The following is a 15398-nucleotide window of genomic DNA, read 5'->3' on the forward strand; positions in this document are numbered from 1 at the left end:
TCATACAAGCTGTTTTTGAGTAGCTTTGAAAACTTAGCTATAAAAAAACTGCATTTGGAAAACTTGACTCTGTATCAAAAAGAAAAAATCTTCAAGTTGAGGTACCATTTTAAATACCTCTGCTATGTCCATCGTAGGTATGGGTAGAGTAGGGACAACAGTTGCAAATCAATAATAATAATAATAATAATAATATAAAAGACTTTATTTAGAGAAGGTAACTCAATTAGTTACAGAACCAATCTACCTTGACGCCTTCTATCTGTTATGTATAATATATACAGTATATACAATATGATGTGAAGAATCGGACTTGACACTAAATAATTAAGTGATTTTAAAAATTAAAGTATGAAGCCTGGAACACATGCACAGGCATCTGTGAACACATAAACATATATAAAATAAAAGCTTGCCAATAGGTTCTCGTGATTCGGTGGTTCTTTCCGGGGTTTTACCAGGTTCTTCCGTATCGTGTGCTGAAAAATGGCGTTAAACCCAACAACAACAAAAATATATATATAATATAAAATATCATCCTGCATTGAAAAATAATTCAACTGTGAAAATGATGCAAAATTACAGAAAAGCTGGCAGTATTGACTGTACTAGAACTGTTCAATTGTCTAAAGATTTCATCCATTTGACACATTGATTATGAAAAGAAGAAATGCTTAGAAGCATGCCTTATGTCACTGGGAATGTTGTTCCATACCAGTGGATCAGTATATTGAAAACTATTTTTAAACAATTCCTCCTTTGGCCTTGGTATAATGTAATTTTTTCTTCTTATGTACCTTTCATTTGGAGTACCATTAACATCTCTTTGGTGAAATATATTGCTTAGATAGACAGGAATGGCTTTTCTGGATACTTTATAATACATCAATTTAGCCTTTCTATGCAATATTCTTTCATGTATTGTTAAAATCTTTATATTATTCATTGCATCCTGGAAACTGCCTATACATTGATCTAGAATTAAATGGCAAGCCCTCTTTTGGAGTCTTAAAAGTGTTTTTATGTTTTAATTAGAGGTACTGTATTACCCCCAATTACATAACAATAGTCCAGATATGGCTGAATACAACTTTTATAAAAGATGACCCTATATTGAAGAGGAATGTACATTTTGATTTTCCTCAGTAGCCAAATATAAGAATTAATCTTTTTTGAAATGTGTTTAATATAAAAAGACCAAGTAAGATTGTTATCTATAAATACACCAAGAATTTTATCATGTGAGGTCATATTAAGGCTCACATTGTCAAAAAGAACCTGGAGATGGTCATTATCTAGCCTTGCTTGTTTTTGTTGCATTGTATGTAGTAGGGCTTTTGTTTTTTCTGTATTTATGATCATACTGTTTTCCTTGCACCATACTTGAAGTCTGTTGAGATCATCTTGTAAGTTATTTTCCAGTACCGATTTGGTTTTACCCATCTCAGACAGTGTAATAACTGCATAGAGGTCAGTGTAAGAAATTGAAGTTCCAATCTTAAGAGGTAAGTTGTTAATAAATAGAATGAATAAAAGAGGACCAAGGGTAGAGCCCTGTGGTACTCCACAATTAATATTTTTATTTTGAGAAAAATATTTCCATCTTTTAACGAGTCATCATCTTGGCAAATTTTAGATACTTTAACAAACTCACAGTTGCATTACACTGTACATGTAGCAAACATGTATACTGTTCTTTCATCTATATATATATTTAATATCTGAATTATTATTATTGGATTTCAAATAACCTAATTAGCTGTTCTAATAATCATAGACTGAAATAAGAACAACTTGTCAGATTTATACTGAATGATAAATAATGTTACAATATGTTCAACCATAAACATCAAATATGTCAATCTGATACATATGTACTAAAGATACTGAAATCATCAAAGCTGCATTAATTTGTCATAAATGTCAGAGTTTGTTTCTATGAAAGTCATAATTAGTTTATTATAAAAGTTAGAATTAGTTTCTTATAAAAGTCCGAATTTGTTTCTTATAAAAGTCTGAATTTGTTTCTATCAAAGACAGAATTAGTTTCTTATAAAAGTCCGAATTTGTTTCTATGAAAGACACAATTTGTTTCTATTATAAGTCAGAATTTGTTTCTTATAAAAGTCAGAAATTGTTTGTATAAAAGACAGAATTAGTCAGAATTTGTTTCTTTGAAAGACAGAATTATTTTCTTATAAAAGTCAGAATTTGTTTTATATAAAAGTCAGAATTTGAATCTATGAAAGACAGAATTATTTTCTTATAAAAGTCAGAATTTGTTTCTTATAAAAGTCAGAATTAGTTTCTTACAAAACTCAAAATTAGTTTCTTATAAAAGTCAGAATTTGTTTCTATAAAAAACAGAATTAGTTTCTTATAAAAGTCAGAATTTGTTTCTATGAAAGACAGAATTATTTTCTTACAGAAGACAGAATTAGATTTTTATTATAATCAGAATTTGTTTCCTATGAAAATCAGAATCTGTTTCTTATAAAAGTTACAATTTATTTCATGTAAGTCAAAATTCAACAGGTTTGCAAAGTCATAAGAATGTTGGTAGACTGATATAAATAATTAAATCCTAGAAAAAACCTGGAAAGTCGTGCATTCAGGCACCATCAAAAACCTAATACCCACGTGCATGTGCAAGCAAGGAACAAGATAACTAAAAAGCCTCTTTAGGAACCAGAAGATGTTGAACTTTTTATCTGATCACTTCAATCTTCCATTATTATTTCAAAATAAAGTAATGATGTTAAAAATGAAGGATACTGTTTTTATCTGATCATAAACCCATACTTGAGGGTATAGCCTAAAAAAAATAATATATGTGTTTCCAGTTTAATGCCCCCTCCCCCCCCCCCCCATGCTAAGTTAATTAGTTTTAACTATGAATTTTTTGCTTCATTTACTGAAAGTGAGCTTGGCATGACCTGACTGTATTCCTTCCTTGTCTGTAGTACATGTACTCAACAATAAAGTTATACTACTGTATGGTATGCACTTTTTATATACCATAAATTATTTAAATAATTTGCAATTGTCTTTTATAAATTTGCCATAATTTTGGAACTGATCATGATTAGTGTCAGAACTGCATGCAAAGGTAACCATGATTAACTCATGCCTAGTTAAGTCTAAGTCAAGCAGGTGCTAAAAATATTTGGAAAATTGCTAAACATTTCAGTAAGCATTGTGTCAAATAATTGTCATCTATGAAGTAAATGAAACCTTTCTAGGCTTGGCAGGCAAGAAACAATAAAGTCTTAACCAACCCCACTTTCAATTATTTTGTCAAATATGTATTTAGGGATTTTATTTATCTGATAACAAGCCCACATCCTATTTTTTGACAAATTTATTAAACTGGGAGGAACAGCATAATCAGTGTTCCAAAGCTTGGTAAAAATCATACCATATATGCTCGCTTATAAGATGATTCCAACTGCAAACTGCACAGACCCAGATATGCTATTGCATAGCATGTCAGCAGATCTGGGTCTATGCAGTTTGTTGGAAGTAATAAGTAGAGCAAACAACAATGACTCTGATATGCAGGTGCATAATGCTACAGCAGATTATTTTCTGCTGTTGGACTCAACTTGTAGGTTATTATATACTGTCTTTGCGATGGATAGATTCATCAATTTTAAATTTCACTGACAATGTTTCCAGCGAATTTAATTGAAAATTTAACTCAATAAATGAGAGTAATCAATCATGTTGGCTCTAGTCTGCTACCACAGTTGCATCATTACACTAGATTGCTTCCTTTACCAGAATCAGTTGAGCAAGCAGCCCTGCGGATGTAATCTCCTAAATATAACCTTCAAAAGTGAAACCAACTATGAATTTAAAGTCAGTAAAATCTGCCCACGTGAATGGTATGGAACAAAACTAATGAAAGGGGGTGTGGGTGTGGTGGGCTAAGCTGAATCCCATGCAAAGTAGTCAAGAAACTATGATCAAATCTGTTTCACTTTAAGTGAGAGAAAAAAAAAAGCCCTTGGCTCCAACTTCAAATTTCACATGAAAGTTTATGTTATTGCCAGAAATTTCATATAAATAAAAGGACTACCGGTAATTCAACGTTTAGTGTAATATTTTCATCAAAATCTAAATTCCAAGTATGTTAAAAACATTTTGATTTTTCCAGGCCATATGCATTGCTGATTATGAAGCTTTCCAAGCAACCATTGTAAAAATTTGAAAGTAAATTCAGAATACTGAATATTGAGAAAGTATTTATACAATGTCTCTGTGACGGGGCATAAATGACATCAAAAAATGTAAAAGAACATTCATTTAAATAATTTCAAAGCAGAAATTCAATTCCATTGTTTCCTGTAGTATTCTTTTAGTATTCAGCCTTTAAGGTAGAAGGGCAATTTTAATGAATACATGATGGAAAGGTTACTACATTTGAGTATGAAAATATGAACTCGTTTTGTCAGAGTTAACATCATGCAGTAATATATAGCTCAGAAAAACTTGTTCATATTTTTCCATACAAATGCTGTAACCTATAATTTAGACAATTTCAAAGCAGATCAAACCAAGGAGTTATATTCTTCTTTATACATTTATTTTGTTCTAAATATCTGCTCATAAAAATATGCTTCAGTATCTTTTATCATTGTCCATCCCATTAATTGCTTCAGTAGAAACCCTGTTCAGAACATACAAATACACTGAATTTTATATTAAAAGGTCCCCAAAATATCCACTAATTGGGTTTCTGACAGACCCCCATGTGATATATGACATATAGTACAATCTGTACATGACCCACTGGGCTCTTGACAGACTACATGTATGTTAAATATCCCAACCTGTACAGGTGACCCAATGGGTTCCTGACCCTCTTGCATGACAGTCCCCCATGTGTGCTGAAGTGGGGGGGGGGATAGTACAACCTGTACTGATGACCTACTGAGCTTGTGACTATCTTGCTTGACCAACCAACAAATGGTAAACACAATGCAGGTTATTCATCTGGTTAGATTTAGACCATACACACTACTTGATTGACAGTCATCCCCCTAGGCAGAGAAAGTAAGTGCAGGTTTCTGGTAAGCCCCAAGTGGCCAAGTGGTGTAAAGCGCTAGACCAATTACTGCCATCTCACCTCTGTCCATATGGCTTCAAGCCTCAGGGTCAGCCAATGTGGGTATGTGAGAAAGCTTGCCAGTAGCTTCCCATGGGTCGGTGGTTCTTGTTTTTCTCTGGTTCTTCCTCCACCAGTGATACTGGCTGCCATGTATAGCCTATCATGTGCTGAAGATGGCATTAAACCCAAAACAACAAGTTTGTTTCTGGTGGACAGAGGGATGAACGTGAAGAATATATTCTGTGGCATTGTAATGGGATTGGATTTGGTGCTGCCCTGATACCCATCCTGTAGAAAGGATGATTATTTACAGTTTTTTAACATAAGACCAACCTGACTGGAATCTGAAAACTTTGGAGGAAGTAATTAGCTTATTCAATTTCTCATCAATGCCAAGTTCTAACAAAAGTGACACTTTAATTGCTTTATTGACTGCCTTTGACTTGTTAACAAAACACTGTAATTATTATAATGCATTACAAAAATGACTGCCTAAAAATTAAGACACTTAATACAATGCATCTAAAATCTTAATAAAAATTTGCTTATTTATCAGAACCAATCCAAGCATTCTTTGACAACAATGCATGCTGCCAAATTTCAAGTCTGATCACAATGGTTGTACTGACTGCCTAGTACAACACTGAAGATCTACATCAGAATACCAGCACTACGGTTGATGAGCTCCTGTTTGTAATTATGAGTACGCCCATTCAAACTCCATTCCAGACCAATGTGTACAAGGTGGGCAAATTTAGTTCCATACCATTACCGAATATAATCGGTCAAACAACCATATTTTCTTGTGTACAATACATTTGTAACTTCTTGAGGTTTTCTGATGTGGTCGAAACCCACCTTGCATGCGACTGTAGGGATATTCATGTTTCATGCAAATATGGCTGCCTGAAGAACCTACATGACATTATATGCAAAGAACATGCATCAAGAAGATCTCTTTATTACAAGTGAACACCACAAAAATATTTTATGACTTAAAAGTCCTGAATTTCTCAGATGCAATATTTAAAATTATGAAAGTAACAACCTTGTGCAGATTTGATATAAGAAACCTATACACTTGACTGTTCTGATGTATGAACTTATACAAAGACAGCATTGATACAAGAGACCTATATATCAACAGCTTTGATACAAAAAAATCTATAAACTGACATCTTTGATATAAGAACCTATAAACTGACTGCTCTGATGTAAGAAACCTAAACAAAGACAAATTTGATTGTTGTTGTAGGGTTTAATGCCATTTTTCAGCACACGATAGGCTATACATGGTGGCCAGTATTAATGGTGGAGGAAGAACCTGGGAAATCCCCAGAAAGAAGTACCAACCCTCAAGAAGCTTCTGGCAAGCTTCCTCACATACCCACATTGGCCGAATCTAAGACTTAAACCCATGCAGACAGAGGTAAGATCCTTAACAGAGACCTCTTTAGATCACTCAGCCACTTGGGGCCCCAAAGACAGAGTTGATACAACAAACTTATACAAAGACAGATTTGATACAAGAAACTTATACAAAGACAGATTTGATACAAGAAACTTATACAAAGATTTGATATAAGAAACCTATACATCAATAGCTTTAATATAAAAATATATATACACCGACAGCTTTGATATAAGAAACCTATACACTGACAACTTTGATATAAGAAACCTATACACTGACAACTTTGATATAATAAACCCATACACTGACAGCTTTGTTATCAAAAACCTATATGATAGCTTTGATATATAAAAAACCTATAATACAACGACAACTTTTATACAAGAAACCTATACACTGACAGCTTTGATATAATAAACCCATACACTGACAACTTTGATATAATAAACCCAAACACTGAAAACTTTGATATAATAAACCTAAACACCAACAACTTTGATGTAAGAAACCTATACACTGACAGCTTTGATATAATAAACCCATACACTGACAGATTAGATATCAAAAACCTATATGATAGCTTTAATATATAAAAAACCTATAACACAATGACAATTTTCATAAAGAAACCTATACAATGACAGCTTTGATATAATAAACCTATACACTGACAGCTTTTATTTAAAATACATATACACTGACAGCTTTGATATTAAAAACTGATACGATGATAGCCTTGATATTAAAAACCTATAATACAATGACAACTTTGATATGAGAAACCTATACAATGTCAGCTTTGATATAATAAATTATTCTATATAATGACAGTTTCATGATGCGATGTCAAAATAACATTATAAGATATCTGCTGCATCATCTTAGAATGGTTAGCAAGGCACATATACATGAAAGATATCTTCATAACCAGTCTGTATGACCAGATGAAATATTTCTGAAACCAGAAACGAAATGAACTGCTGCAAAGTGTCTGATATGACACATACCAGATGTACTTGATTATAACTATAATCCAACTGCAAACTGCACAGACCCAGATCTCATGTCATGTAATGTGCTGATGGATCTGGGTCTCAGCAGTTACTCTGGAATACTCACTACGACAAAAAGCCAAACCTTGATCCACTCACTGAGTCATTATGTAATGTTTGCAGTTGGACTCAAGTTCTCATCCTGTTTTACAACAGCAGATTGTGTACTACATTATATTTTTTATCTGTGAACTTATAATAAAATTATAAATAATAACTTGAGTAAATAAGGTCAAGTTTCCTATCTTACCAAAGTGTGGAAATTAGTTGTTTTTCTGCACATTATATGCTATACATGACAGCCAATATATCTGGTGTCAGAAGACCCTAGGAAGAAACTACCAACCTATGGGAAGCTACTGGCATGCTTTCTAACTTATCCATAATGGTCTAACCAGGACTCAGACTCATGTTAACAAAGGTAATATATATGAATCATCTGAAAAGGTAGGCACCTTATGGCCACCTGGTGCCCAACTTCTGGAGAAGTTAATTATATAGTTATTGTAAAGGTTCACTTTTTTCATCGAAGTTACTGTTATTAAAACCTGCATACAATGCCAATATGCCATGAACAGAGATCTTGTCATCTGTTACATCTTTTTTATTTATCATATTGATCTATTTGTTATTTGTGTCATGACTCAGGTATTGATTTTTGGCTGTAAATACATTTTATGAGTAAATTTTTTCAAACATAACTTTACAATTTAAGGACAGGGCAAGTATTACCTTATTAGCTTCGTAACGCACAAGCTAAAATGCTAAACGTGAGCTCAAGAAAAAGTAACTGTTTCTGATCTATGTATTTTCATTGCTATATGGATTTTTTTTTAGACGAATGCATGTAATATTTGAAGAAGGAAAAAACTATGAATAAATTATTAAATGTATAATGTAATTGTTGGTAGTTTTCCTTCTTAAAACAATGAAAACCAGCTTGTATGCACAGGCCTGTTATGACAGACCATCTATCTTTGAGAGACCAAATTCTGTTGGTACAAGGCCATGGACCAAGATATAAAACCATCTCTTGCTCAAGTACTGATGGATCAATTGAAAACTATCCACAGCAACCTATGGAGATCAAACTCTGATCTAATGGAACATAAGCCACCAGTCCTGGTGATGTAGGAATGAAGACAGACCAAAAGATCTGTACTGATAGCTAATTTTACAGTTCTGATGGTCAATTAATGACCATCAGAATAAATGACAAAAACATTACTGGGACAGATTTATCTGTCTGAAATGAACACATCCCAGTCAATATAATGAAGACAGGTGTCATTCAAAATTGACAGATCTGACATACACATCCCAATATATATGTATCTACTAACAGATCAAAGAGCGATCCCTGTCCCTGCCATATGTATGACATGACAATTAACAGCCTATTTCACACAATTATACATGATTAAATTCCAAAAAAACTTCCGTAAAACGGCAATTATTCCTTTCAGATGTAAAAAAAAAAACATGAAAAAACTCGATACTTATCAATCACCTGAATACATTTGATTGATTTGGCATTTCATCTTGTAAGAATAATGATAGCAGAAGGTATAGAATGTTAAAATGTCTGCTGAAATTTGGGAAAGACTATATACTGGCTTCACCCTTGGGTTCAAATTCTTTCTGTATCCAAAATATGGTATGATTCAACTCTGCATAAAATGTATTATCCATTAGTGTTAATATTTTTCTGTTACAAGTGCATTTCTGTTAATTTATTCATCTCTAGTCTGATATGTTGCTATGAATGTAAAAGGTGTCATTGGAAAAAAACACTAACCACTAAAGTAACAATCTATTGTACACTGACATGTTATAACAAGCTAATTTATTCACAATGAGATGCCATAACATAAATGGCATCAAATTTATGCATGCTAACTTTCATGTATGTGCACTGAAATTTAATGACAGAAAACAAAATGTTAGCTTTTTTCAATCTGCAATTTGTACACACATCAATCAGCAGTTTGTACATCACATAGTTCTACACAAACTAATAATAATATTATTTTTCTTCTTTTATTTTAATTTCTTATTCCTTCCCCAATTTGGAATTACTGTGAAGGAATGTGCAAATTTCAATAAGCAATCATTTATTAGTAAGAAGTCTTCAATACAAATATTTCCTCAATGAATAACAAAATATGATGAAGTAATAATGAAAATACTGGTGACAGCACTTCATGAAATAGATGCCAATTAAAGACATCTTATAAAGTAATATTCATGTTGTAATTATTTTTCTATACTGTTTCAATACAGTCATCAGAAGTGTGATATGCCATCATCTACTGGTATGAAAAAGGTGATATTACAGCACTGTGCAAAAGCACTTTCATGAAAACTTAAATAAATGCTTACTCTGTGGCTCACTCAGCTGACTGTACTTTGACAAGTTCAGAACTTATTGGCCCTTCAAGAAGATGATACAAGATAATCAACTGATTGGCCTGTATCTTATTAGCTGAAAGGCACTAATGTCACAACAATAGCCAGGTGCAGATCAATTTTACTTCATGTGGTCAGTGCTCAACTTGTTGCCTTTGGCTAACATTTCAAAGTAAGTTGTAAATTCCACTTAAATATCCATATTTCTGATTTTTTACAAATCTTTTTGGTTTGAATTCTTTAATTTTTGAAATGGATGCAACTCCAACTTTACTGATGCATGTTAACTTGATTTATATTAATAGTTTGCCATACATTTATTAACTTTATTTAACATCTGAAGATACAACGCACAATAATATTTAAATCTACGACATAAATATCTAGGTACCGGTAGGTGTTTATAATTTTCATATAGTCTCATGTATAAAAAAATGTCCCCGCCAGCTTTAATGAAAATCTGTTTTCCTCACTATCTCATACTCCCACAGACGTTTTGATCGATTTTTATGGACCCATTTGATCACAAGTTATGAAGGAACAGGTGTGGGTAGGCAGACAGACAGACAAATAAATTCTGCCTAATATATTTCTTTAAATTATTTGTATATACAGTAAAACCCATCGAGTTATACACCTCATTTAACTTTTTCAATGTACAGTACTCCCTCATTATAGCACTGCTCATGCAAACTAGAGTATTTCACATTATAGTGAGACTACCTGATAATCAGGTACATGATGCATATAATTTACTACCACTTAATGAAATGAAGCAACCAAAATTGCCTTTTAACAGGAAGGGCATTATAATGAAGGGCATTAGAGTGAGAGTTTGCTGTACTGTTTTTATTAATTGTACTTTATCACCTCAACTACAGTAACAAACACTATTCATAAACGGACATAACATTATATAGTTGTATTTTTTTAAACATAATCATCCAACCAATTGTTGTGTATTGCAACAAGATGAGCAAAGGGTTAAAGAAATGCTTTTTTAGAAAATTAAATCTAAGGCAAGGCAAGACAAATGTGTTTGGTGTCAAAATAAAATCAGCAAATATTTACACCATCCAAAGTATCTCATGTTCAAACATGGAGAACACAAAACAACCTCTTCCATTCAAACCTACAAAAGGCTAACCCAAAGCAACTGGTCATTTGACAATAATTGTTGATCTAGCAGCAAGTTTCAAGTCTGCTTCAATACATAACATGACTCAAATTGTACTATAGCTTAGCCCCAGCCACTTAATACATGTTTTGCTCTGAGTCAGTGGAAAGAACAAGTTCTGTATGGCATAGGGATATATTGAGGCCATCAGGCAATGACATATTCATCAGCCATATCAATCACGTTCTTTCCCAAACTCAAAACAATACACAAATCTGGTTATTACATACCCCTCTCTTTAATGCTTTCTAAATATTTGTAGATTGGCTGAATGAAAAAAAATATTCAAAATGAACTGGTATTTTCATTTTGATTCACTGTGTCTAACAATTTCTATTCATAGACATCAAAGTAGACACCCAAGTAGTTCAAATCTGGGTGTGTGATACAGAAATGTAGACTAAGCAGCTCTATCAAATACCATTTAAAGCATGTCAGATTAAATGGGCATGTCATAAAATTCTGTTCCAGTTACATTTAATTACTTTGTACTAGTCTTATTGTTATTGATCAAACACAATTGTAAGTTTGGGACAGGACTCTCCATTGAGATTTTACTTTTTGTCACCTGTTTTCTTGTAAAAGAAATAAATCTGATAAATATCAATTATTTCAGACAAGAGCTGACAGCGTAAGATTTTGTCAAAAACACAATGACGTTTTTTTATTACCAAGATTAGATTTAAAACGAATCAAGAGAACAGCAGACATTACATTATACACCTTTCCAATGTTTAACAGTCCTCAATAACGTGCACCTTCCAATTTTTAACAGTCCCCAATATTGTAAACCTTCCAATGTTCAACAGTCCCCAAAAAAGTACACCTTTCCAACGTTTAACAGTCCCCAAAATAGTACACCTTTCCAATGTTTAACAGTCCCCAATAAAGTACACCTTTCCAATGTTTAAGTTCCCAATAAAGTACACCTTTCCAATGTTTAACAGTCCTCAATAAAGGCACTAGTGGTGCACATTTGACTTGAGATTAGTGACCTATGGGTCTCAATGCCCTGAGCCACTGGTCAAGGTATACAGTCTTGAACTAAACGTACTGGGCATGAACTATTATTTTCGTATTTGACTTGATGTGTCTCCTTGTTCTTCAAATCTGAGGGACAGAAAAAATTCCAGTGGACAAAGCAAAATACTAGATTGTATTTACCTTATACTCAAGTAGTGGTAAATACAATAATCTTGTTTGATTTGATAGTATGACACCATTACTGTCATCTGCACTGCACTTGCATCTTTTTATTGGACCACTTATATTGCTATAAATGTTTTATCAAGTACTCAAGTAACCCTTAAAAACAGACATGTCAGAATATCTGGTTCAAAATCTGCACAACAGAAAATTGTTTTAGATATTATTGTTCACTCGTTATCAACAAGTAAATGTAATAGTAATTTACTGAGTTTCTAAATTATATTTCTTTTTAAACTAATAATTTATTGATTAAATGCTAAACTGCAAGTTTTCACCCCAGAAATGTAGTCGCCTTTCTTCATTAATTCAACCTCAAAAATACATTACATTAGTAGCCATTAGTAACTCCACATTCCGACCTTAAAAAGTACATTACATTAGTGGCCATTAGTGACTCTGCATTCCAGCTTGGCAGACTACTACAAACTTTGAATGTTTTTATTGCCAAAAGTGCATTCTGGGCACACAAAAGGAATCATTATCTATGCAAAATAGTACAAAAATACTGATAGAAACCCACAATCTGTGCTCAGGGTACAATACCGCATGACACTGACTATCGACCTTTAGACCCCTAAATCAACAGGTTTATTTCATACCTTATGTGTGAGTCATCCAGAATGTTTTATCAGAATACTTACTCCAGAATTTTAAAAAATCTGCAAAACTCATTTTTATTTGAGTCACAATGACACTGAACTTTGACCTTTTAACTCCAAAATCAATAGGCTTCTTTCGTACCCAAAATGTAGCTATCCACTAATATTGGTGAAGGCATATAGTCAAGAACTGAAGTTAATGTGGTGAAACCATTGTTCATTTTTTCAGCCAGTGCCCTTGACTTTTGACCACCAAAATCAATAGGCTTCTTTCATATTCCAAATGCAAGTTACTGTATTAACAAATTTAGTCCAGCTCTGCAATGAAGAACTAAATTTACTGGTGGAAACCAGCACTTTTTCGTTCACAGTAATTCTTTGACCTTTTGGCCACAAAATCAATAGGCACCTTCCTATCTTCAAGTATAAGAGGTGTACTGGTTTACCATGGTAATTTTTCCAGTGTTTCATACCTCAGTACATTTTTGCTGTACCAGGACATCAGTAATTTCCATCAAAAAATGTGTGGGTAATTGTTGTGTAATATTGTCAGAGTTTGATGATATTAACAGCATTTTTCATTTTTCATGAGAAAAGAATTCAAATTTTTTTTTTACAAAAAGTTATATTTGTCACAAATTAATTTCAAATATTACAAATATATTAATGATTCTTTAATCATGTTTTACTTGTGTCATTTATGGCATCATGGTGGCCAGATGAGATGTGGTGAAAGATATTAAGACCAACTGCAACATTTGTTATATTTTAGTTCTTACTAGCATATGTGAATGTGTTAAGTACATGAATTGCTTTGCAAGAATGTAAAAGAGAATAAGATTTTCTGAAATGCACTTGTTTTATGTTTGAATATTGCTCAATTTCTGAAGTCCCAAAAATATTTTATCATTCTGTCAAGTATGTTTGATATTTACTAGATGTTTACTGGCTCTGTCTGATAAATATCTTGCCTGGGTGTCTGCATCCCACTCAATGTTTCCTTGTCTATTATATCAATAATGTAACCAATAAACTGTATGCTTTGGTGTCAAAACATGATTTTTAAGCTCTCTAATCACAATGCCCTTCACTGGGTGACAGCTTAATGACACTGTAAGCTTAATCATCCCACTTCTGTTTGATATTTTTATTACAACTTATACAACTAAGAAATAATATAACTGATATAATATGCCATTTTATTGCCAGATATCAGCAAAATATATTTTTTCAAGCTCTTGACAGATCAAATTTCTTTATTAAACTGCTAATGTCCCTTATATAATTGCAGTACTGTGGTGTGCACTGCCTATGTTCAGAAATACTGCAGCATACCACGGGACAACTTTTTTTGCAGTACTAAGCTTTCAAGTAGATGCCATTCACAAAGTTTGGTCCAGGTCTGTGACATGGATGTAATGTTAATGTATGCAAAACCAATGGTCTTCTTTCAAAGTGATCTTGACCTTTGCCTTTTGACCCAGAAATCTGATCTAGTTTGGCAATCAATGGATCAATACTATTATTTTACAGGGCCTTGCCATTTTCATTAACAATAAATATGCAATATATATGCAAGAAAAAAAGCTTAAAAATCTCCATATTACTTTAATACTTACTCAATATAATAAATTCTTCCTCCTTCTGGTATTAATTTGGCTTCCCATCCTTCTGTGAGCTCTGAATTCATTTGATTGACTGTATTATCTGGCTCCATCACGGTTGGCATGGAGATGTTCTGTGATATCAGAATACCACTATATTATATCTAAGCTACAAGAACTATCATCTGGCGGCATGGTAACACTAACTCCTCATACTGTTTAAGATTCTCAAACGGATTAATCTGCAAGAAAAGGGAAAACAAAGCATAAACAAATTGAAAAATTGGATTTCACTGCAATTTTAAAATACAACATTACAGGGATGGTTACTATTAGAAAGAAATAAAAACTACCATATATACTTGCTTATAAGTCAAACTGCACACAAGATCATGATCTGCAATAGCATAAATCAGTTTGCAGTAAGGCATAACCTCATAAGTGAGCATAAATGGTACACAGAAGCCACATTTTGTATATTGTGATGTCTCTTGAGCATACATATCTATAATGTTTGCTGGTCGACTGTCTTCAGTAGTCTTGGTAACCACATTAGCCAGGTATTAAAACTTTTAGCCACTTTCCTCATATCACTGCTTACAGTTTACTTATAAATAATTTATGTACAGGTAAATTATTAAGCAAATTACAAGCTTTGTGGATTAGCAAGAATATTTAAAATCACCAGCTTCATGGAATTATCACAAACATGCAATGATCAAAAGTTTCAAATAAGCTGTCTTACACAGTGAATCTCTTAAAAAGTAATAAACATGCAACTACATGAGTGCCTGAACATAGGGGCAAGGAGAGATTTCACC

At 32.8% G+C, this 15398-nt stretch overlaps 1 protein-coding gene across 1 annotated transcript in view; it reads right to left on the minus strand.

Moving 5' to 3' along the window:
- The window catches only part of LOC149796891 (uncharacterized), a 217130-nt gene that overhangs the window by 174518 nt on the left and 27214 nt on the right, over positions 1 to 15398 (minus strand). Inside the window, exon 2 of the mRNA XM_089961541.1 lies at positions 14593 to 14819. Coding sequence (XP_089817667.1) covers positions 14593 to 14702 — 110 coding nt within the window. The 5' untranslated portion in view covers positions 14703 to 14819. The remainder of the gene's footprint in view (positions 1 to 14592; positions 14820 to 15398) is intronic.

The sequence above is a fragment of the Sinohyriopsis cumingii genome, chromosome 6 (assembly GCF_028554795.1).
Source record: "Sinohyriopsis cumingii isolate HCF-2022 chromosome 6, ASM2855479v2, whole genome shotgun sequence".
NCBI classification, from domain to species: Eukaryota; Metazoa; Mollusca; class Bivalvia; order Unionida; family Unionidae; genus Sinohyriopsis; species Sinohyriopsis cumingii.